General features: G+C 42.3%; 1 protein-coding gene across 2 annotated transcripts in view; it reads left to right on the top strand.

Annotated features, from left to right (window-relative positions):
• PDE1A (phosphodiesterase 1A) overlaps window positions 1-25,044 on the top strand; it is a 210,838-nt gene that overhangs the window by 67,551 nt on the left and 118,243 nt on the right. Inside the window, exon 1 of one of the 2 annotated variants that reach the window (XM_075283806.1) lies at window positions 12,084-12,556. The exons of the other annotated variant lie outside the window; for it this stretch is intronic. Within the exon in view, the coding sequence (XP_075139907.1) occupies window positions 12,504-12,556 (53 nt within the window). The 5' untranslated portion in view covers window positions 12,084-12,503. Of the gene's footprint in view, window positions 1-12,083; window positions 12,557-25,044 lie in introns of those variants that run through there. 2 annotated transcript variants of the gene reach the window in all.

Here is a 25,044-nt window from a genome sequence, read left to right as displayed (position 1 = left end):
AAATTAGAGGTCACATGTTTTCGGCAGCCAATGGGTTTTGCCTACTTTTTTCAACGTCACCGGTGTCGTAGTTCCTGTCCCACCTACCCTGCGCTGTTATTGGAGCAAAAAAGGCGCCAGGGAAGGTAGGAGGGGAATCGAGTAATGGCGCACTTTACCACGCGGTGTTCGATTCGATTCGAACATGCCGAACAGCCTAATATCCGATCGAACATGAGTTCGATAGAACACTGTTCGCTCATCTCTAGTTATGACTTTAAAATTCTTTCTGGTCATAAATAAATCCCATATAGGGAATACAATAACATATTGTAAACACCCCCCCCCCCAAAAAAAAAAAAAAAAAAAAAAAAAAGTAAAAATATATTGCTGAAGTTGTTTAAAATTTTGATATATATATATATATATATATATATATATATATATATATATATATATATATATTTATGGGTCGCCCATTGGCCTTTGTGAAAAAAAAAAAAATGTAGAAACTCTGGAACTGAATACTTTACTTACACAAAATTGCATTGCATAGTTCTCTTTTTTTCCCCCTCCTTTTTATGTTCATATCTTTCTGCATGATATATATATATATATATATATATATAATTTATTTTGTAATCATTATATAGTGACAAATTTTTTAGATAACTTAGGACCAAAACATAACACACTTTAATTAATTGTTGTTTTTGCCTGAAAAATCTCTGCCACAAGGTATCTCCGTCTTTGCTAATTTGCTGTTCACTCCCTGTTACTAAGGACAGTCTGTCTTTAGAAACCAAGAAGATAAAGACATAACAAAGGGAGTTGAAAGGCTGGGCAGGTCTCTCTTTACAGTTTCTGCTCTGTGCTTCCTGCCTGTACACTACTCAGAGAGGAGTCTGCAGCTTGTCACATCCCAAGCACCTCTACAGAACTAAGTGTAAGGATCTGACTAGCTGCTTGTGTGTTATTCTTGATGGTATCACTGTCAGGAGGCCATTTTCCTTATTATGCTGAGATCTCACTGTATGTATCAGGGATTATTTTTTGCTGAGTAGACAGTCATAGAACTCTTTACCCCTGAAAATCTTGCAACTTTTGATTTAAATGTAAATATTTCAATGCATAAGAAATGATAGTGGCATGACTAGGCAAGGACAAATAATAAAAAAATGATTAATCTTTAATTTTATAAATAACTTTTTTTTTAATGTAAGGAATAGAGATGAGCAAATAGTATTCGAAACTGCAGTTTTGAATACCTCGCTCCCATAGGAATGAATGGGAGCAGCCGCGCGCCGGCGACCGGCACTTAACCCCTTGTAGTTCACCCACTCCCATTCATTCCTATGGGAGCGAGGTATTCAAAACTGGAGTTTCGAATAGTATTCGCTCATCTCTAGTAAGGAATAACAATACCAGACGTATATAAAAACACTTACAGTATGTTTAACTAAATTGAGAAACATATGCATTTTCTGCACCGCAAGTATAATGGCTATTGATAACATTCTTCACTAATGCTGAATAAACTATCAATTACTGAATAAATAAAATGCAAACTACACACGTTTGTATAAGGATGAAAAATACATTGTGTTCTTTTCCCGATGGCCTGAGGGCCATGAAGGTTGTGTTATCGACATAAGAATCACTAGTATAGACAGCGGATGCTAAGAGCATAAGCTGGAAGGTTCGTACTGTAGCTAGGCGTGCCTGTCTGGAGGCTACGTTACTATAAAATAATCCTCAAGGTAAATATCACAGACAGGTTCTTATTGTTTCTGCGCACAAGATCCAGGAGAATGATGACAGCAAAGACGAAACTAAGAATTTTACCGTCATTGCAAAACAAATAGATGAAATTAAATTTTTTCAATTATAATCATCAGACTAATAATATTTATTTGGAATATTCAATTTTGACATTTCTGATAGCAGCTAACTTTTCCGGGTTATCTGGCGAAACCTAGCTTCGTATATTTTTAGGTGGCATTCTTGTTCAATTACAATTTTTGTGCTAGGACTATTCAATATTCAACTATATTACAAAACGGATGTGACAACTAATTCGTGATTTTTATAAAACTGCTCTTGGTTGCTTGTTGCAGCATTCAGTGTTTTCTAAAGGTTCTTTGCTATAACTTCCTAATGACCCAAAAATTAATATTACAGAATATTCTACAATAGAGATGAGTGAACACTAAAATGTCCAAGGTTCGAAATCCGATTCGAACAGCCGCACACTGTTCGACTGTTCGAACGGATGCTCGTTTCAGGGGTACGCAAAATTCGATAACATTATACTTACCAAGTCCACGAGTGACGGTCGGGCTGGATTCTCCTTGAAGTCTTCTCCCGGCGCAGCGCCCCCGTGGCGTCTTCCGGCTGGAATTCACTCTGCCTAGGCATCGGGGCCTAGGCAGAGCCGACTACGCATGCGCTGGATGCCTAGGCAGAGTGAATTCCAGCCGGAAGACGCCGCGGGGGCGCTGCACGGAGAAGACTTCTACAGGTAAGAGAAGAACCAGCGTTGATTGGCAGAATGTATAGCATTCTGCCAATCAACGCTGGTTCTGCATCGAACCTTAAACTTCGAACAGCTAGTAGTGTTCGATTGAGTACGAGTATTTCGAATACCATAGGATTCGATCGAACACCTACTCGATCGAACACTACTCGCTCATCTCTATTCTACAACTCTCTGCGTGCAATAACAGTTTGGATAGGCACATGGGCAGTTCTGGTCTGAGAAATATATTTGCTGTATTCCTGACTGCAGTATCTGGTGACCCAAACTCGTATTATCATAGTTATAGTCATAATCCCATAATAATTAGAGTATGGTAATATCATGGTAAGGTACTTCCAGCCACATAGATAACTATGATACTGCAAATCGGGTTCTCCAGAGGCAGCTTCACTGTAATAGACACGCTGCTACAATTGCTAAATGAACGGAAAGTGACATGCGCTACCATGTGCTATTAAATGTGTGCGTGTTCCTACTGCTGCCAGTGGGCCTATAAACATGACGAACAGGTACTCTCCTCTCCCCGGGTCTCTGCTTCCAGCATCGGCAGTCAGATTTATTGCTTAATTTAAAAAGTCTTGTTATAATTCAAAAACATTCAATGAATCTATACCTCACCAACACCCCGGGGTAGAAGGATGACAACTCACCAGTTCAGACTACCGTTGGATGTCTGTTCTGAAAGGATCCTTTAAGAAAAAAAAAATGGACGCCTATCATAACTTAATGTATCCGTTTTTTAGCTGATCCATTTAATGACATTAGCATCAGTGTCTGTTATTGTCCTTTTTTTTTGTTCTGCTTTGTGAGCATGCACAGAAAAATGGATAGTGTAACAAATGACCATCCATTACTGTATGTTAACCCTACACAGTCATGTAAAAAAATTTAAAAAAAATAAGCGACAACCATCTATTACTCTGTTAGCCACAGAAATTAATGTAAAAAAACACAAAAAAACAATGCTTAAAATCCTGTTACTTTGAACAGACACACCGAAATTTATATACGCTAAAAACCCCCAGAAATGTGACAGATTTGGCGAAAATGGACACTAACAGACAATAGATCACATCCCGTTGAAATCGATGGGATTTGTAACGGATTTATGATGGATCTGTTAATGTCCATTACCATTCCGTAACGGATACTAGCAACAGACACTTCTAACTGTGGGATCATTGATCTGGGATACTAGACTATACTACAATGCATTCTTATTAAAAAATAAATGCAAAGACTTTGATAAGTTCCCCACAAGGACACAGATGATAAACCCCATTAGTTTTACTGGTGTCCAACGTAAAGATGTTTAATATTATCTAGTAAATACTCGTCTGAGAAATTCTCAATCCATTTTCCCACGTCTTTGGCTCCCTTCCTACAGTCCAAGTGACTCTCCTTGTCTTCTCTCGTTGCCTTACTTGACTTGATCTTTGCTATGTACGTTGATTGTATCAGCTTCATGTTTATAGCTACAAGAGATCTATATAAACATTTCAATGGACTCTACAGCTGAAAAGCTTTTACCGCTAAGGAGAGAGTGAAGATAGAGCTAATGCTTTTATTAACATGAAATCAGCTGCATAGAAATCTCATGCAAATATTTTAGCTTTCGCACAGCAACCGCCAAATATTAGAAATCATTTGTGTGATTACAAACGTTCCATATCTACATTATCTTTCCAATACTCTTTTAAGACCAGTGACCTTCGTGTCCAGAGAAAAACTTTACCTTTTGGAATGGGATATTTTAAATATCATATCAAGGTTTTTGCACTTAGAAAGTGGACAAAAATTTGCGTCACCTTGGCGCATTTGTGGCACATCTTGGCCTCTGCTCCCCGCTCACCACTCTTTTTGAAAGTGGATGGAAAAGGTCTGGGCATGAATCTCCAGATTTACTATAAAGCTAAAGCCCCATGTAGCAGCCCGCAGCAAAAAAGCGCTACAGGAAAAAATACGGCGGAAACACATTGCGGTTCTTCCTACAGCACTTTGTACAGAAAGTTCGCAGAGGTTTCCAGGCGTACTTTCTGCTTCAATTATACCTATGGTAGGTATATTTGATATGCTGCAATTTCCAAATCCGCACCGATTCCACTGCGCGTATTTTACTGCAAACTACATATGGGATTTGCTACAGCCCCATCCACTTTGCTATGGCTGTAAAACACTGCATTTTTTTCTGCTGCATGTGGCCCTTGCCTTACTTACACCAGAAAACTAGCGTAGTTATACCACAAATCTACACCAGTACCTGGCTGGCATAGATCTGCGATCAGGTACATCTACATGCGCTACAATTATTAAGAGTCTGTAAGTCTAGCATGATGCTTGTAAGTGATTCTATAGTGGCTATAGACGCCATTCCTGCTCAGGTCCGCTGGTTTAGTGTTCCTCAGCGCATAATGCGCATGCGCAAAACTATGGAAACAAGAGATGCACTATGTCTCCCTGGTCTATACACTTCTATGTGTTGCAGATGTCCAGTGGTAAAAATAAACTCTAAGAAGAAACATAGGAATTGTGTTGAATGTCAGCAGTTGTTACCTGATGACCATGTGCCTGACGTATGTATAGTTTGTACTCAGTCACCTACTAGTCCTCACGCATCTTCTAAAGCTAAGAAAAAGACTAAAGTTAACTTCTGATTTAACAACCTGTTAGAGTTAACATGCATTGGTGAAACCAGCCAATCTGAAACCTGTATTAGCTGTCTCCAACATCTTCCTGGGGATTATCTATCTAATATAGGCAGTGTTTGCTTTCATGTTCCTGAAGTACAACAGATGGCTGATAAGAGGCTAAAAAATATTATTACTATTATTGAGTAAGGACAGTGGGATGGAATCTTTCACTCTGGGATGTTGAAGCTCCATCTGACACTGATATAACATTTGTCAGCTTCCTCGATTGTTCCATGGAATTTATGACAATGGACAAACGCTGCATATTAAAGAGGACCTTTCTAGAGATGAGCGAGTACTGTTCGGATCAGCCGATCCAAACAGCACGCTCCATAGAAATGAATGGATGCACCTGGTACTTCCGCTTTGACGGCGGCCGGCCGCTTAACCCCCCGCCTGCCGGCTATGTCCATTCATTTCTATGCGAGCGTGCTGTTTGGATCGGCTGATCCGAACAGTACTCGCTCATCTCTAGACTTTTCATGTCCTCAGACACATGCGGTTTTATATACCGCTAGAAAGCTGGCTTTCCCGTTATGTGCCCCGGGGAAAGATATTGGTGCCGTTACCGATATCTCTTCACTGTCCGAAGGGAGTTCCTGACAGTCTAGCTGGGCTGTGAGAAATGCCACCTCCTGACAATACTGTCCTTAGCTCTGTACTGTCAGAGGGGGCGTTCCTTACCGTCCAGCCTTGATGCTAATCTGTGGGGAAAGCTCCCCTTCTGACAGTACTCATCCATAGACTTGTACTGTGGGGCATTCTTCACGGCTCAGCGTCATGGCTGGGCTGTAAGGAACGACCCCTCTGACAGTACAGAGCTATGGATAGTACTGTCAGGAGGGGCGTTACTCACATCCTAGGTAGACTGTCAGGAACGCCCTTCTGACAGTGAAGAGATATCGATAATGTCATATCATAACGGAAATCCAACAGTGCGCTGTTGTTGTCAATTATGTATATAGTTATTCAGCACTGATCCACTACTGAGAACCACATGAACCCCTACTCCTGTAAATGAAGCCAATGCTGAATTTGTGACCTGCTGCTCCATATAATATCTATAGAGCGCTGTACTTGAGGGAGTCCACTAGTTTCAAAGACAGGAGTGGCAGAGTGGCAGAGCAACACGTTCTGGGTCCACAATAGTAAATCTGCCCCATTGTTTCATGCGCTACATGAATGTATGCTTACGAGACACTGTGAAGAAGCCAGAGGACATACTTAGAAGTAACCAGATTAGTTAGCGTTATTAAATAAGATCTTATACTCCTTCTTCTAAGATTGTAGCTGAATCTGCGAAGTACATTCCATGTTAATGTCTGTAGCTAATTGTTTTGTATCACATTAAAGAGCTGAATTGACAGAGCTTACGCATAAACCAGTGGCATAAACTAAAGAAAAAATGTACTTTATGCTTTGGGACACTGGCACTTTGACAACTAAATCCCAAATGGGGAGATTCTTGTCAAAGACTCTAATTTAAGGCAGTTGCAGTTAAAGAAACAGTAATTCATGCCAGTTCTGTGTTGAGCACAGTCTAACCACAGCATTTAGCTCATTTATAGTGTCGTCTATTATAAAGGTTTAGCTGTGGACAACTGTGATATTATAACCCCTCCATACCTGGAAATATAAGCATGCCATACTGTACATCAATATGTAATGTGCTTATATACAGTCAATAGGTGTCAACACGTCAACAAAACTGTATGCAGTATATACATAGTATATCTGTATTATGTGTTTTTCATTTTTTGTTTTCATCTACATACTTTCTGCTTCAGTTACACCAAACCGGAAACCGCCAGCGTTTCCGTAGATATAAACATGCTGCGATTTATAAAAATGCAGCATCTCTGCTACAGATAAGTTTCTGTAATGTGAGGATTAGATTAACCAGAATCCCATCCACTTTGCAGTGACTTTAAAACACACAACCCAGCTGTACTGTCAGCTCTGTAGTCCTGTTACTCACTATACAATATGCTGCCCAGCAGGAGAAACACAATACCACAAGAGACAGAGGTAATAAGCGGTATGTGATGTGTAACACCTATGAAAACAGTGAAGAGAGAGAAGTGTGATAATTAGAGATGAGCATACACTGTTTGATCGAATAGATATTCGATCGAATATCAGGCCGTTCGAGGTATTTGATTCCAATCGAATACCACGAAGCAAACGCACTAAAAATTTGTATCCCCTCCCACCTTCCCTGGGGCTTTTTGTACACCAATAACTGCACAGGGGAAATGGGACAGGAACTACGACAAAGGAGGCATCGAAAAAAAATCTGAAAAAGTAATTGGCTGGCTAAATCAGATGACCTCCAAATTATACGAATGGTGGATTTAACATTCAGTTAATTTGAGACTGTGAACTGTGAGACAGGGACAGATGTACAGGCAGGGTTAGCTAAGGATTACCTTTATTTAGGTGGGAATGTTACTCACCCAGCTCTTTGGAGCTCTATCTGGTCGGGATCCCTGTCAGCTTGCGATATGCGGGAGCTGACTTTTTCCCATAGGAAAGCATTGACCAGCATTGATTGTCCAAATGCCATACAGAGTACAGAATTTGGCCAATCAACGCTGGTTCTGCCGGAGGCTCATCTGTGAGGAGGCAGGGTCTAAGATCGGACCAGAATGGAGACTGCTCTGGATCGATCTTAGGCTCCGCCTCCTCTGGCAGAACCAGCGTTGATTGGCCGAATGCTGTACTCTGTATGGCATTCGGACAATCAATGCTGGTCAATTACCAGCCACTCCTACCATTAGCCTGGTTGCGGTCAGGCTGAATGTGCATTGGGGTCAAATACCCCTATTCTATTCTCGTGGCATAACCCATTTAAATGCCCGGATTCTACCAGCTAAAATATTAGTAACTATGAGAAATCCCAATCAGCAGGTTATAAATTATTACAATATTGCAGTTGAAGCCTTACAGAATAAAGATCACATGATACTTAGGGTTGAGCGATCGGGATCGGAAAAGATTGGCGATTGAGAAAATTTCACGATCGTGATTGGGATCGGCTGGAAAATGATCGGAAATCAGAGTTTGAAATCTGAAGATCGGCTCAATCCTAAAAGTGACTTTTCCCATAGAGAAGCATTGACTAGGGTTGAGCGATCAGGATTGGGAAAGATCAGATCCTGATCGGCAATCGATCGGGATCAACTGGAAAATGATCGGAAATCGATCCTGAAATCTCAAGATCAGCTCAACCCTAATGATACCATACATTTCCCAGCAGCCCTCAATGGTAAAAACTAGTATGTGCCTTGCCTCTTTAGGTTCACTGTGTTGGTGCTCCTTTTAGTTCACTTCTGATAGGGTATCATACCGATAACTTAATCTACAGGTAACATGGATGGTTGCTACTAGCTTCAGATGATTAGAACACTTCTCAGGAACACGAGTGTCTCTTGTTGTTGGAAAATTGCTGAGATTACGTGATTCTACGCCTTTTCTTCGAAAATGGAAAAAGATAGGTTCCTGTAGTTCATGTGGGCGTTGAGAAAAGGATGAAATCTCACCAACTGTTCACATCAGGAGCTCATTTTCCTTTGTTTAGATGGAATTTTAGGAACAGTAAAACCTTTTTTTCTTGACAATTTTGAGTGTCTTTCTGACATAAGCTTAGGTCTCTATAGTGATGTAATAGGTTGGGCAATCATCAAATATACCCAATATTGCAAAAAATGTGATTAATTTTCCTGATCAAGGTTTGCAATCCCCAATGATAAATATGTTAGGCAGTATGTTATATTGGGTTACTATAATTTGTATTACTAAGGCCCTGTTCACATCAGCGATCGGGTTTCCGTTCGTGGAGTCCGCTTGGGGACCCTCCTGAATGGAAACCTATACGCATTAAAAAACGGTTATCTAAGAAACCACATGGACCCCGTAGACTATAATGAAGTCCATATGGTTTCTGCACAAAACATGCAGAGAGAATGGTCCTGCAAGCAGCATTTTTCTCTCTGCATGTTTCATGCGGAAATCACACGGATCTCATTATATGGGGTCCATGTGGTTTCTTAAGTAACTGATTTTTAATACATATAGGTTTCTGTTCAGGGGGTCGCCAAGCGGACTCCATGAACGGAAACCCGGTGCTGATGTGAACTGCCCTCATTGACTGACAATATATTACATTCATTAAAAAACTGGATGTTATGCTCATTAATCCCTGTTGTGTGAATGCAGCTTAAGTCTAACATTTCTGTCGAAATGTAACTCCACTTTCTGTGCTATCCCAATACAAGTGAAATTGAAAACATTTTTATGCATTTGGTAAATCTAATGTACATTTTCTCACAAACAGCCATGACCACTTCCCTTCTTACTTATCTAAAGAGGAAGGAGCAGAATAAAAAGTGAAGGATCCCTAAAAGTTACAAAAACAGATTCTGCAACATTAACATTAAGTTGTAATCAATCCGTTGGCATTAGAATTGTAAATGGCAGCATGAGAAAAACTATAGGCTAGTACCTGATATAGGGGTAACTGCGTATTTGTCATCCAGCTCTCCAGCCAAGAAAGCGGATTTGGGTCCCTCATTCTTGACAATGGTTGCCACAACCCCACCTAAGGCTAAGGGCCCACAGATCATCCCAGAGCAAAAAAGCACTGTGGGAAAAACCACTGCAACAACACATCACAGTTCTTCCCGCAGTACTTTAGATAGAAAGTTTCCTCGGTGGACTTTCTGTTACAGTTATACCTATGGGGAAACCGCCGGCTCGTAGGTATAATTGACATGCTGCGATTTCCAAAACTGTGCCGGCTATGGAAATTGCTGTGTTTCCGCACAGTGGTTTTTAGCACAAAGTGGACATGGGGTTCGCTAGGATTCCATCTACATTGCCTTGATTGTAAAATACCTTGATTTTTCCCATGGCGTTTCTGTAAAGTTTACATCCCGTGGGGCCCTGGCCTAACTTGGTTTCCTTTTTTAATGCGACTGACCCTTGGTTCACATCTGCATTTGGTAATCCTTTCAGGAAGTCCGCATGGGGGCCCCCCAAACAGACGACTGAATGCACTGGCAAACAGTGTGCAGTGAAAGCACACTGACCTATAGACTATAATGGGGTCTGTGTGCTTTCCGCGAGATCTACGCACGAGTCATGCGGACATGAAAGTAGATCACAAAGTACAGGGTTAGGCAGGGAGGTATGGATGATTTGAAATAACAGTTACACACTAATTTTTTCAACGAAACTCATATTTCATTTTTACAATGTGTAGCTTGGATGTTGCCATTACATAAATCAAAGAAAAACAAAAGAAAAAAGAAATTAAAACATTGATTACGGCCGAATGTCATGGACTGGCTTCAACTGCATGATGCACCCTTTTGATGCTTTACGGGATCCGCACCGTTCGGTCACATCCTTGTGCAGTTCTGGGTCTCTGGGTTGAAAGTGATTCACCCACTTCATTATCGTGTCAAACACGACCAGGACGGCCAACGTTGAAATGATTCCGGAAACGTCTGTGTTTGAATGACAGAATGGCCCGTTTCAATAAAGGTGTTTACACGAACACATGATGCTCTATTGACCACGTCCTACTGAAATGGCTGCTGACGAGCAGATACACCCACTTTTTATCCACCAAGGTTATTCCCACCTTACGTGGCGCCCGATCAAATCATCCATACTTCCCTGCCTAACCCTGTACTTTCCTGTCCGCATGATACGTGCAGGCAGCGTCCGGAGAGCACACAGACCCCATTATAGTCTATGGGGTCTGTGTTCTTTCACTGCACGCTACTTGCCAATGCTTTCGGTATTCCATTTGGAGGGGTCTCCATGCGGACTCCCCCGAACGGATTACCAACGCAGATGTGAACAAAGCCTGATATGTTATAAAAGTAAAAAGTAGGGGGCCACACGGTGGCTCAGTGGTTAGCACTGCAGCCTTGCAGCCCTGGAGTCCTGGTGTTCAAATCCCGCCATGGGCAAAAAACCATCTGCAAGGAGTTTGTATGTTCTCCCCGTGTTTGCATGGATTTCCAGCCCGTATTCCAAAAAAGACATACTGATAGGGAAAAAATGTACATTGTGAGCTCCATGTGGGGCTCACAATCTACATTAAAAAAAAGAAAAAAAAAAAGAAGTAAAAAGTAGGTTACGATAGGTTCACACTAGCGTTCGGGTCTCCGCGCTCAGCTTTCTGTCTTCTGCGTGCAGAAGACAGAAAGCTGTCAGAGTGGGTCCGGCGGTGAGCATTTTATTCCGTTTTTAAATTGGACACAGAGTACAGCATGTCCGACTCTGTGTCCGATTTAAAAAAACTGGTTTCGCGGCGGAGATCATAAAACGCTCACCGCCGCTCACGGCCGGACATCCTTCAAGCCCATTCAAATGAAAGATGCCGGCAGGTTTCCGTCTCCTGCCTCTGTTTTGTGCAAGAAACGGAAACCTGCAGAACGGAGACCGGGCGCAGATGTGAACGAGCCCTTACACCAATTATTTTCTGTTTCACAGACACTCCTATTACCAGTATATACCAGTATATAACATCGCAACGACGGGTTATATAAATATCCAGAAATTCTCTACGAGGCAGTAAAAAAATTGCCGTCACACAGAATAACCCTTTAATTTGTATGTTGTTATATTTCAACATCATCCAGGAGTGAATAAAAGCCAGATTGTAAAGTAATTATAATCTCTTGAAAGGCGGCCAGCCTCGCAGACTGCATCTATCCGTCTTCATTAATTTGTGTACAGTTCTTATAACTGAGCAAACTTTCTGCGGACGTTTACATGGAAAACTAAAGGACGGCCCCAAAACTTTTATTCTGAAGAAAAATAAGTTTGTCTTCCAGCAGTGGCTAAGACGCTGTGGATTGCCCATATGTTTCAGGAGCTATGACGGATATGAGCAGCACTTATTCTCATAGCTGCAGTATGAGAACTTGCTGAGCACTTTTTTTTTTCTTAGGCTTGCAATGCTCTTGGCTGAGTTTCACTTTTCCTTGCAGACTTGAGTAGTCTGTGACTGTGGCCCTTCTCCTTTCTCAGTCAACTTTAAACATGTGCTTTAGTCCGCGTCGCTCTCTTGAGCTGTGTGCACACTGTTGTGGCCTCAATGGATTGTTTTTGCACAGCAGTTAAAGAGAGAAAACTCAGAAAACACAAGCTACTTTTTGAAGCGTGCGGAGCTCAATAGCTGGAGGACAAATTCTTATATATTTTTTTTTTTCGCCGGACTTTCCGTCTCGACTTTTATATTCTCTGGATAACAATATCGTACGTTCCCTCTGATTTAAATGGGTGACGCCATTACAATCAAGAGAAAGCATCTTCAAAAGCCTATATTTCGGTAAGTCGCTTTTACTTCGGAGGCGTTTGTTGTTGCCAGTTGTTGTAGCCTTTTTTGGTTGTTGTGTAATGTTTGTTTTTTTGAGAGCTGTGAATGCGGTGTATGGGAATTTGAAGGGTTAATCGAGGGGTTTGACGGCGAGATAAAGTTTTACGTTGCGATAAAGGGAAAAGGTTGGCGTTTTTTTTATCTGCGTGAAAACTTGATCCTATGAGAGGGTGACACGGAGGGGGTCTCCCAGGGTTCCTTAATAGTTTGCTCTTTGATAAGTGCAGCCCTCGGAGCCTTTGTTACTAAAGTGTATTGCTGGCATCTGCTGTGTCTTATAACAAGTTACATTTACTGATATGAATGCAGAGTACATGCTCGTACTAAGAGTTTTCAGATGCGCAGAGAATAGCTCAGCGTCGGTTCTGTGTTACATTTACTATAACTATTAAGATGGAATTTTTTTTATTTTTATTTTGCTCACTGGTAGACCATATATGTTGTTTCACATCTTACATTTGTTCTGGAATCGGCGGCATATGTGACATGTATATAAAGCGTTCCACGATATCTTTCTCGCTGTTTGATATGAAGACATGTCCATGCGCCTGATCTGTTTACGTTTTCTATATTATGAGTTGATACATACCGCAATGATGTGTTTGCATATCTGCAGCCATTTTTATATACATGAAGAATATTCCACATGTTGCAATTGATACTAGACGGATTGATAATAGATGGATTGATAATAGATGGATTGATACTAGATGGATTGATACTAGATGGATTGATACTAGATTGATTGATACTAGACGGATTGATACTAGACGGATTGATACTAGACGGATTGATACTAGATGGATTGATACTATAGACAAGCTGTGTCCTTATAAGTGTTTGTACTTGTACTTCTATTGTGTAATATACTGTACATAGAGTTCTGTTCAGATCCTTGATCAATTTATATAAGCCATATGCAAATGTGCACAGAATTGTTCTCGTGTCTGTAAGTATACGCCATGTAATGTAATTTTTATATCATGTTTATGCAAATTTTTCACATAAAACTACATAGCATAGAGTTGTGGATGGCGCATGCACTAGTGCCAGTGAATAGTAAAGTATAGATCTAGATAATTGTCAGATTTTAGAACCGTTGTGCAAAAATATTTCTAAAAATATTAATCTAGAACTCTATGGGTAACTCTGTATTAACGTCAGTCATTCACAATAATACCACAATCTGACCGAGGTGCTTTGAGCAGTGGATTAATATTTTTGCATTTTTTTTTTAATTATATGGGAGGAACCTTTTAATCTAATAGTGAATATCCAGATCTAGACGAGATAAGATAAGTGGTGTCCTGGCCATGTGACTGGAATAGGAGTAAATATTAGTGACTGCTCCACTTTATATTAGGTGAGGATATTACAGCTGTAACATACTGTATATACAGTGGACCCTCAAGTTACCATATGAAATTGTTTCGGGAAGACCATTGTAAGGTGTAATTTATAACTTTAGAATAAGAATAGTAATTGGGTCTAAAATCACAAAATCTCACGTGAAAATGAGAAAAAATGAAGATAAGTAAGTAAATAAGTAATACAGGTAAAGCAAGCCCTTACACATAATAACCAAACAGTCAGGAACTTTATATGCAGAGAACAGATGCTTCTTCAAGGTTCGGGACAGGACACAAATATACCAAGAAATTAACGTGTCACCCGATGTCCAAAGATACAGTCAATCCTGGGCACAAGTAATGAGCAGTACAGGACATGTCGTACCCCAGTGCACTTGTACCAAACAAGATAACCACTGCATGGACTTTACACTAGGTTCTCACTAGTGCTGTGCTGTCCATTGTTATGGTCCGTCGGAGGACTAGAACAACGGAAAGACAGACTATTACAGCAACGCACACATATGGAGTCTGAAGGACCACACTGACTACAATAAGGTGTATCGGATGTCCATTGACTGAAAAAAGTCGTACATGCAGGTAACTCCACACAGATGTCTTAGTAATAAAGGATTAACTAGACATCACTGAATCCACTCTGGTGTTTTATTTCAGGTACGCTTAGCTAATGGATGGGCAACAATGTACAAAACTTAAAGGGATTCTACCATTAAAACCTTTTATTTTTTTTTTGTGGATAATACATTGGAATAGCCTTTAGAAAGGCTATTCGTCTCTTACCTTTAGATGTGGTCTTCGCTGCGCCGTTCCTTAGAAATACCGGTTTTCACTGGTATGCAAATGAGTTCTCTCGCAGCAATGGGGGCGGGCCTCAGTGCTCAAAAAGCAATGGGGCCGTCCCCACCGCTGCCAGAGAAGTGTCTCTAGCGCCGCCTCCTTCTTCGTCCACCGCTTCATATTCAATGTCTTCTTCCGGCACAGGCTCGTAACTTTTAGCAGAGCAGAGCAGACTGCGCACAGGGAAATGGCCACTAACGATACTGTGCAAGCAGCCATTTTCCCGTGACCTGTGCGCCTGTGCCGTCTGCTCTGCCCAAGGCCTGAGGCCTAGAAGTTATGAGCCTACGCCGGAAGAAGACATTGAAGATGACGCTACGGGCGAAGAAGGAGGCGGCGCTTGGGGACACTTCTCTGGCAGCGGTGGGGACGCCCCCATCGCTGCCAGAGAACTCATTTGCATACCGGTAAAAAACAGTATTTCTAAGAAACAGCGCAGTGGAGACCACGTCTAAAGGTAAGAGACGAATTTCCTTTCTAAAGGCTATTCCGATGTCTTATCCACAAAAAAAGGTTTTAATGGTAGAATCTAGAGATGAGCGAACACTAAAATGTTCGAGGTTCGAAATTCGATTCGAACAGCCGCTCACTGTTCGAGTGTTCGAATGGGTTTCGAACCCCATTATAGTCTATGGGGAACATAAACTCGTTAAGGGGGAAACCCAAATTCGTGTCTGGAGGGTCACCAAGTCCACTATGACACCCCAGGAAATGATACCAACACCCTGGAATGACACTGGGATAGCAGGGGAAGCATGTCTGGGGGCATAAAAGTCACTTTATTTCATGGAAATCCCTGTCAGTTTGCGATTTTCGCAAGCTAACTTTTCCCCATAGAAATGCATTGGCCAGTGCTGATTGGCCAGAGTACGGAACTCGACCAATCAGCGCTGGCTCTGCTGGAGGAGGCGGAGTCTAAGATCGCTCCACACCAGTCTCCATTCAGGTCCGACCTTAGACTCCGCCTCCTCCGGCAGAGCCAGCGCTGATTGGCCGAAGGCTGGCCAATGCATTCCTATGCGAATGCAGACTTAGCAGTGCTGAGTCAGTTTTGCTCAACTACACATCTGATGCACACTCGGCACTGCTACATCAGATGTAGCAATCTGATGTAGCAGAGCCGAGGGTGCACTAGAACCCCTGTGCAAACTCAGTTCACGCTAATAGAATGCATTGGCCAGCGCTGATTGGCCAATGCATTCTATTAGCCCGATGAAGTAGAGCTGAATGTGTGTGCTAAGCACACACATTCAGCACTGCTTCATCAAGCCAATACAATGCATTAGCCAGTGCTGATTGGCCAGAGTACGGAATTCGGCCAATCAGCGCTGGCCAATGCATTCTATTAGCCCGATGAAGTAGAGCTGAATGTGTGTGCTAAGCACACACATTCAGCACTGCTTCATCAAGCCAATACAATGCATTAGCCAGTGCTGATTGGCCAGAGTACGGAATTCGGCCAATCAGCGCTGGCTCTGCTGGAGGAGGCGGAGTCTAAGGTCGGACCTGAATGGAGACTGGTGTGGAGCGATCTTAGACTCCGCCTCCTCCAGCAGAGCCAGCGCTGATTGGCCGAATTCCGTACTCTGGCCAATCAGCACTGGCTAATGCATTGTATTGGCGTGATGAAGCAGTGCTGAATGTGTGTGCTTAGCACACACATTCAGCTCTACTTCATCGGGCTAATAGAATGCATTGGCCAGCGCTGATTGGCCGAATTCCGTACTCTGGCCAATCAGTGCTGGCCAATGCATTCTATTAGCTTGATGAAGCAGAGTGTGCACAAGGGTTCAAGCGCACCCTCGGCTCTGATGTAGCAGAGCCGAGGCTGCACAAGGGTTCAAGCGCACCCTCGGCTCTGATGTAGGAGAGCCGAGGGTGCACTTGAACCCTTGTGCACCCTCAGCTCTGCTACATCAGAGCCGAGGGTGCGCTTGAACCCTTGTGCACACTCTGCTTCATCAAGCTAATAGAATGCATTGGCCAGCGCTGATTGGCCAATGTATTCTATTAGCCCGATGAAGTAGAGCTGAATGTGTGTGCTAAGCACACACATTCAGCTCTACTTCATCGGGCTAATAGAATGCATTGGCCAGCGCTGATTGGCCAGAGTACGGAACTCGACCAATCAGCGCTGGCTCTGCTGGAGGAGGCGGAGTCTAAGATCGCTCCACACCAGTCTCCATTCAGGTCCGACCTTAGACTCCGCCTCCTCCAGCAGAGCCAGCGCTGATTGGCCGAATTCCGTACTCTGGCCAATCAGCACTGGCTAATGCATTGTATTGGCGTGATGAAGCAGTGCTGAATGTGTGTGCTTAGCACACACATTCAGCTCTACTTCATCGGGCTAATAGAATGCATTGGCCAATCAGCGCTGGCCAATGCATTCTATTAGCGTGAACTGAGTTTGCACAGGGGTTCTAGTGCACCCTCGGCTCTGCTACATCAGATTGCTACATCTGATGTAGCAGTGCCGAGTGTGCATCAGATGTGTAGTTGAGCAAAACTGACTCAGCACTGCTAAGTCTCTGCATTCGCATAGGAATGCATTGGCCAGCCTTCGGCCAATCAGCGCTGGCTCTGCCGGAGGAGGCGGAGTCTAAGGTCGGACCTGAATGGAGACTGGTGTGGAGCGATCTTAGACTCCGCCTCCTCCAGCAGAGCCAGCGCTGATTGGTCGAGTTCCGTACTCTGGCCAATCAGCGCTGGCCAATGCATTCTATTAGCCCGATGAAGTAGAGCTGAATGTGTGTGCTTAGCACACACATTCAGCTCTACTTCATCAGGCTAATAGAATACATTGGCCAATCAGCGCTGGCCAATGCATTCTATTAGCTTGATGAAGCAGAGTGTGCACAAGGGTTCAAGCGCACCCTCGGCTCTGATGTAGCAGAGCTGAGGGTGCACAAGGGTTCAAGTGCACCCTCGGCTCTCCTACATCAGAGCCGAGGGTGCGCTTGAACCCTTGTGCAGCCTCGGCTCTGCTACATCAGAGCCGAGGGTGCGCTTGAACCCTTGTGCACACTCTGCTTCATCAAGCTAATAGAATGCATTGGCCAGCACTGATTGGCCAGAGTACGGAATTCGGCCAATCAGCGCTGGCCAATGCATCCCTATGGGAAAAAGTTTATCTCACAAAAATCACAATTACACACCCGATAGAGCCCCAAAAAGTTATTTTTAATAACATTCCCCCCTAAATAAAGGTTATCCCTAGCTATCCCTGCCTGTACAGCTATCCCTGTCTCATAGTCACAAAGTTCACATTCTCATATGACCCGGATTTGAAATCCACTATTCGTCTAAAATGGAGGTCACCTGATTTCGGCAGCCAATGACTTTTTCCAATTTTTTTCAATGCCCCCAGTGTCGTAGTTCCTGTCCCACCTCCCCTGCGCTGTTATTGGTGCAAAAAAGGCGCCAGGGAAGGTGGGAGGGGAATCGAATTTTGGCGCACTTTACCACGTGGTGTTCGATTCGATTCGAACATGGCGAACACCCTGATATCCGATCGAACATGTGTTCGATAGAACACTGTTCGCTCATCTCTAGTAGAATCCCTTTAAATGTAAACATCTACCTTCGGTAACCATTTTGTTTTTATCTAATGGGTCCAAAATTGTGCAGATTAATTTTTTCATATATCTTTATAAGTTATACTAATACTCTGTTTTCCTGGCACACGACTTAAAGTGCCCAGTCTAGTCTTAGAGCTAAGTGAAGACATTTTGCCACCATATGCATACTGTTTTGCCTTGAACTCAATATAAAGACATATGCTGTTACTCCTGGTATTCCACTAGAGACTCTCACAGCCAGAAAGTTATTATTTAGATCTTTATCTATGATGATGATTTTTGGAACAGAAGATACACTTTAAAGCAAGGGTCACATGTAGGTCCTATAGTGGCTCCTCTACATAGTAGTCACGCATAGGACCTACATACAGTATAATGTGTCATTGTGGCACATACAAATTTTCCAAAAATTTCCAATCCAGCTGAACATAAAATTTTTGGCAGTCGTCATCCACAAACTACTATTATACTTTTGATCTCTTCAGTCTTGCTCACCCTTCTGTGCTCCAGTGTGCTTCTGGGACCGCTGAGGCTTGTGATTGGGCCTTAGTGGTCCTGTGGGTCACACTGGCATTATGCCGCTTATGTGTGTGTCATTACATCATTGTGACCTCATGACCGTTGAACCCTGACATCATTCAGGAGGTCCAAAGAGGACAAGGATGCACATGGTGGAACCCATGGGTGGTGGGTAATCCTGTCTGTTTTATTTGCTCACTTCCTCCAGGCCTCCGCTTATCAAACTCTGGGGTCTAAAGAGACCACAAAATATATAAATAACAGTTCCAACTGGGATGTGTTTGGTCCCAATGAAAACATTCTGCCAACCTTGCAAATATTTGGGAGACGAAGCTTGCTAGGTTCACCCAACAAATACTCACCTCCAGACCCCAAAACAGCTGATTACAGAATTGCACTATTATGGAGGCAAATGGAGAGTTACTTGCCATTGGGCATCTTGCATCAAGTCTCCCACAGCTTTCAGCCTTTGCATTGCAAAAATTAAAAGCTGTGGGTGAATTTGCTCCTGCAACTTTCTTGTGTTGAGATATTCCTTAGCCCTGCCATTTTCAGTCCTTTTGTACCACCACACAGTAAGATGCCCCATAAAGACCTTACACAGTATTTTCTCTCCTTATTCCCCCCCCCCACAGTATAATACCCCTTAGTGCCTGCAAAAGTATTATGTACTCTTAATTGCCCCAAGACTTTATAGTGATCCCTTAATGCCCTCATATAATACAGTCCCCTTTCAATAGTCCCATATATTATAATTCCCCATCACTGGTTCCAGTCATGCCCTACCTAATCCCATTCTCAAGTCTGCCAGCTCTGGATCTAGTGCTTGGAAGTCATTGCACCTCCTTGACACCGCAATAGACACAGTCCAAATGGACATAATATGGACATCACAGGGGTGGGCTTTGCTATCAGGACTGTCTTCTATGAGCTACAAAGAGTATTCTCACTCTGTCAGACATCTGAGTATCTTCATTGACAACGAGAATTCTGATAAAAATATATGGTCAACAGTAACTTCCCGGAAATCAACTGGTTGCCAATGGTGTGAAAAGCCATAATGTAAAATGGTGTTGGATTTGTGCATTTCTCATAAAATACATTTGTGATATTGTAGTATCTGTCAGTCAGACCTGTCACAAAAGTTGGGTCAGTGTCAGCAGAAGTTTGGAAATTGGTACTGAACTCTGAGAACAAAAAACTACCCAACGCTTAGTGGACAAGTTTGCTAAAAGCAAAATGGGAACTTGAGAAACCTCCAGATTTTCTTCTCGAGGAACTCTCTCCACCTCTTTCTTATTCTTTAGATGGTTGGGGTTCTTCTTCATTCTTCATATTCCCAATTACTCAATTTTAAGGAAATTTTTCTTGAGGAAGTCTTACCCCAAGACGCCATTAATCTTTTATGTCCCAAGCATTTAAAGCTGCAGTACAGCCAATTCTACTTTTCTTTTAAACTAAACAGTTCACAGACTTGTAATGGCTTTTTTGGCATGGATGATATATGTTTCCCAGAGGCTTCGAAAATAAGAGCATCCGAGGTCACTGCTAAGGTAACTGTTTATACTGTACAACCATAAAAATCGTCATATATAATCTAAATGCACGTTTAGAGCAGACTACACAGTCACATTATCATTACTCTAAACCTCACGATCCAGATTCATTTGTCTTCTGCCTTTGCTGTCATCATTGGCAAATAAAAGCATATACAGTAACTACATTGGTCACCATTAATGGATATGTCTGGTAGAGACAACCCATTGGGGTGTCTAGGGATTAGGATTTAATAGAGAGGAAAGATCGCTAATACAAGCCCTACATTAATTGGTTTGACTGGAGGGTGTTTTCCTCTCTCTGGAGGACCCAACAAGTCCGTGTATTGCATGGATATTACATTGGTTTCAGTTGACACCATGTAATGCTGCATTTACCCTGTGGTGGCGCTGTTAGATTCCTCATCCAACCACAGCTGATTGCTGAGAATCCTGAAATTTGGTGCCTTTTTCAAGGACGTTGTCGCAACCTTCCATACAAGTCTTAAAAGTGTCTGAGGCTAAGTCCCCATGTAACAAGTCACAGCGAAAAAAAAACGTGGAGGAAACATAGCGCTTTTCCCAGAAAGTTCACAGAGTTTTCCTTTTGGACCTTCTGCTTCAATTATACCTGTATGGAAAATGCCATCTTTCCGTAGGTATAATTGACATGCTGTGATTTCCAAAACCGTGTTAGTTTTGGAAATTGCGGCGTTTTCGCACCGCGGTTTTTACCACAAAGTGGGCATGGGATTCGCATCATATTTGTCCTTAATGTAAAACGCTGTGATTTTCGGTGCAGCCTTTCCATCCCGTGGGGCCTTGGCCTAAAATAGTTTTTCCGCTCTGTTACGGTAATTTTTATTTTTATGGTGTCGTAAGGGGTGGGGCTAGAGCCTGTAATAAGGGCATGTTATTGATGAATTATTTAATTTTTTTTATTATTTCACTTAAATTCATTTTTTTTACTTTTCTATTAATTACATTTTTTTGTTTTGTTTTTATACTGTGTCACCAAAAGGTTATAATAGACCTTTGGGGACATCTGATCACTATTTTTTGTGGGGGAGTCTGATTTTTCCTGTAACTGGGTCTGAAGGAGGAATACAACCTCCTGCCCATAACTATAGAGTTGATCTGGTTCCTGTAGGACCCAGCAGCTCTAACGGACTCTCACCCTGACGGATCACATGACCACTGGGTCAGAGGGGAGCCGCATTATGGCGGCACCTATAGTTGTGTATACAGCACTCATTGAATGCTATATACACAGCAATCGGGAAAGCAGGGACAGTAATAAACCTTCCTTGCCTTCTCTACTGGTACATCCTTGCAGAACTAGGAAGCCACTATATGGATATAAAAACCCAATGGGCGGACCGGAAGTGGTTAAGAAAATGTCTTTTTCTTCGTATCCATGGGACTGTGACACATAATGATTAGAGATGAGCGAACAGTAAAATGTTCGAGGTTCGATATTCGTTTCGAGTAGCCCCTCAATATTCCACTACTCGAATTGAATATCGAACCCTATTATAGTCTATGGGGGAAAATGCTCGTTTCAGGGGTAGGCAACCTTCGATCAAATTATACTTACCAAGTCCACGAGTGAGGGTCGGGCTGGATCCTCCAAGAAGTCTTCTCTGTGCAGTGTCCCCGCGGCGTCTTCCGGCTCTGAATTCACTCTGCCAGGCACCAGGCCTGGGCAGAGCCGACTGCACATGCCCGCACTACAAGCGAACATGTGCAGTCGGCTCTGCCCAGGCCCGATGCCTGGCAGAGTGAATGAAGTGCCGGAAGATGCCGCGGGGAAGCTGCACGGAGAAGACTTCTAAAGGTAGGAGAAGAACCAGCGTTGATTGGCCGACTGTATAGCATTCGGCCAATCAATGCTGGTTCTGCATCAAACTTTTCCATTCGAACAGCGAGTACTACTCGCTCATCTCTAACAATGATGAAATAGGTATGGAAGCAGGTCACAGTGCCTACAGTTCTATGGTGGCAACTTGAAGGGGTTAAGGAAGGTGATAGACTCCCTTTAATACACAAGCATTGTGCTAGGTTGCTATAACTGCTAAGTAAGTTTATAAAGCAATGAGTGATGTGAATTATTAATAGTATGGTACATTCACCATGTTATACATTCAGCGTGGCCTTTATCTAAACACATCTCTTCACACGCCATCATTAAACAGATGTAGTCTAGGTTACAGTTTGACATAAAGCACTTTGCCAGAAATATTCCTGCGGACAGCAGAGATCTACTTTATATTACTCCTTTGCGTCAATTGACACGCGCTTATGTCACAGTTGTGTAATTGCTTTGTTTGCTCTTTTGTACGACCCGTTGTGTGTGGATAATGAATGTGGGACATATCTGTCATATAAATGATTATTTATATGGAGAAGAACGTTTTATACTCATGGACGTTCCAATGTTCACAGCATTGTATCTCTTAAAGTGAAGCTTTGGTTTAGTTGGACTTCAGAGTTTGCCTAATGCAATGTCATTTGTTTTTAAAAGTGTGAAGGATTGGATAATAATTGCCTAATAATAATTCTCACATGCTGTGAAGAAGAACAAGATGGAAGTCAGTATTCTGCTGGCTCACATCTTCTGTAGACCTCAACACTATTACCAGTTTGATTCTGCTTAAGCCCTGGTTCACATTTGCTTTCAGTATTCCGTTTGGGGAGTCTGCTTGGGGACCCCCGAACGGAATACCGAATGCATTAAAAAGCGGTGAGCAATTAAACCACACGGACCCTCTAGATAATAATGGGGTCAATGTGTTTTCCACACGGTGACCATACAAATCATGCGGAGAGAAAAGTGCTGCTTGAGGTACTTTTCTCTCCGCATGATTCGCACGGACCCCGCACAGAAAACACACGGACCGAATACAGACGTGAACCAAACCTAAAAAAGGAGTCTATCAGATGGAAAATCAAAGTAATGACAGTACCTTGTAGTGCTCTTTCCAAATATGCTTTTGTTACTGAGCATTGCAGATGCATTAGCATGAAAATGTATTTTATTCTTATGCAAATTAGAGGAAACGAGCTTTTATGTTGTTCTTTCTCATCTACCCCAGGCTTAAAACCATAACTGCTACTTTGCTTGATCTGTCTTATTTTATTGCAGCTGCACATGAATAAAACCAAGTATAATCAAAGACATCTTTGGAAAGCATGTAAGCAGCACTACAAGGAACTGTCATTACTTTAATTATGACTTTCCTGCTGACAGACTCCCTTTAATAAGAACTATTTAATGGCTGTTGGGATCCAGTTCTGACTGTCCCACTGGAGTGTTCAATCTTATTGATGCCATTAAATAAGTTGTTTAAGACTTCATACTGATGGCCTATCCTTAGGATATGAGATTGGTGGGAGTCAAACATGTGGCACCTCCACTGTGCAGATATCTACTGATTGGTGTATGAAGCCAGAAGCAGGTTACTCCATTCACTGTGTAATGGCCGTGCTTCACTTAAATGGTAACCTATCTGCAATAGTGTATGATGACCACTACACAGTGTACTGAGCTGTCTTCTTCTAGCTATATAGACTGCTGACCGGTGGTGATGATGGGCGTCAGACCTCCACCAATCTTAACATGAGTTGCTGTCCTAAGGGCAGGTCATCAATGTGAATTATTGGAATAAAGAAAATAGAATAAATTATAAGTAACCCAATTTGGTGCCATTAAAAAAAGGCAACTCACTCACAACAAACAAGCCCCCATACAGCTACATGGGTCATGAAGTTTAAAAGGTTGTGGATTTTAAATTACAGAAAAGAAGAAAACCTGCATCTTTAAGAGCTTCCTTCTATATCGCTATATTGCCAGATTAAGGCCAGGGACAGGAGTGGCGACTTTGCGGCCAGTCTGCAAAACCACCAATGACTAACCTACTGTGAACTAGAATAGTAATGTAGTGGATAGGATCCCATTCACATACTGCAGCACAAGATACTGTATGTCATGTTTATATGCCATTCATAATTTGTGGAAAGTTGTTGGAACCCATATGGACCCTATAATGACCACCATAATAGCTTGTCACCTTGCATCTTTAACCTATATAATGTACTATAGAAGATCAAGTCAGAAACATCTGCATCAAATCGAAAGGCTTGATACACAGATTTATAAATAAATGCTGTGTAGAATGTTCTTTAAGGATGTGAGGCATTGCTGAGAAGCCGGTCAGTATAGCAGCCACGCAAACATCTGGGTTTCATATAACTGGAAGCAACAACCCCGTGTGCTACAAAACCTCCCAATGAACATCAAATGCTTGAATGAAATCCACACGTTCAATTTACTACTCAAAGTGTTTATTTCAAAATAACAAACACAGTAAATCTTGAGGAATGGAACAGGATTTCTTTCTGAAGACGTGCCCTACCCCATCCCAGAACACCAACTACTCTTCTCACGCATCGACCGAATCTAGATTTCTCGCAAGCAGTTTTTATGTAGGATCTATGTGGATAGAAGAATTTTTTTTTTGTTCTTCCTGCCGGGGTTCCAGATATTTTTATGGCAAAATATTTCAATCTGTAGCACTATCGGAAGCCCGAGAGACCCTTTA

Source organism: Leptodactylus fuscus, chromosome 8 (assembly GCF_031893055.1).
Source record: "Leptodactylus fuscus isolate aLepFus1 chromosome 8, aLepFus1.hap2, whole genome shotgun sequence".
Lineage (NCBI taxonomy): Eukaryota > Metazoa > Chordata > Amphibia > Anura > Leptodactylidae > Leptodactylus > Leptodactylus fuscus.
The sequence above is the reverse complement of the archived record's forward strand: the minus strand, read 5'-3'. Positions and strand labels throughout refer to the sequence as shown.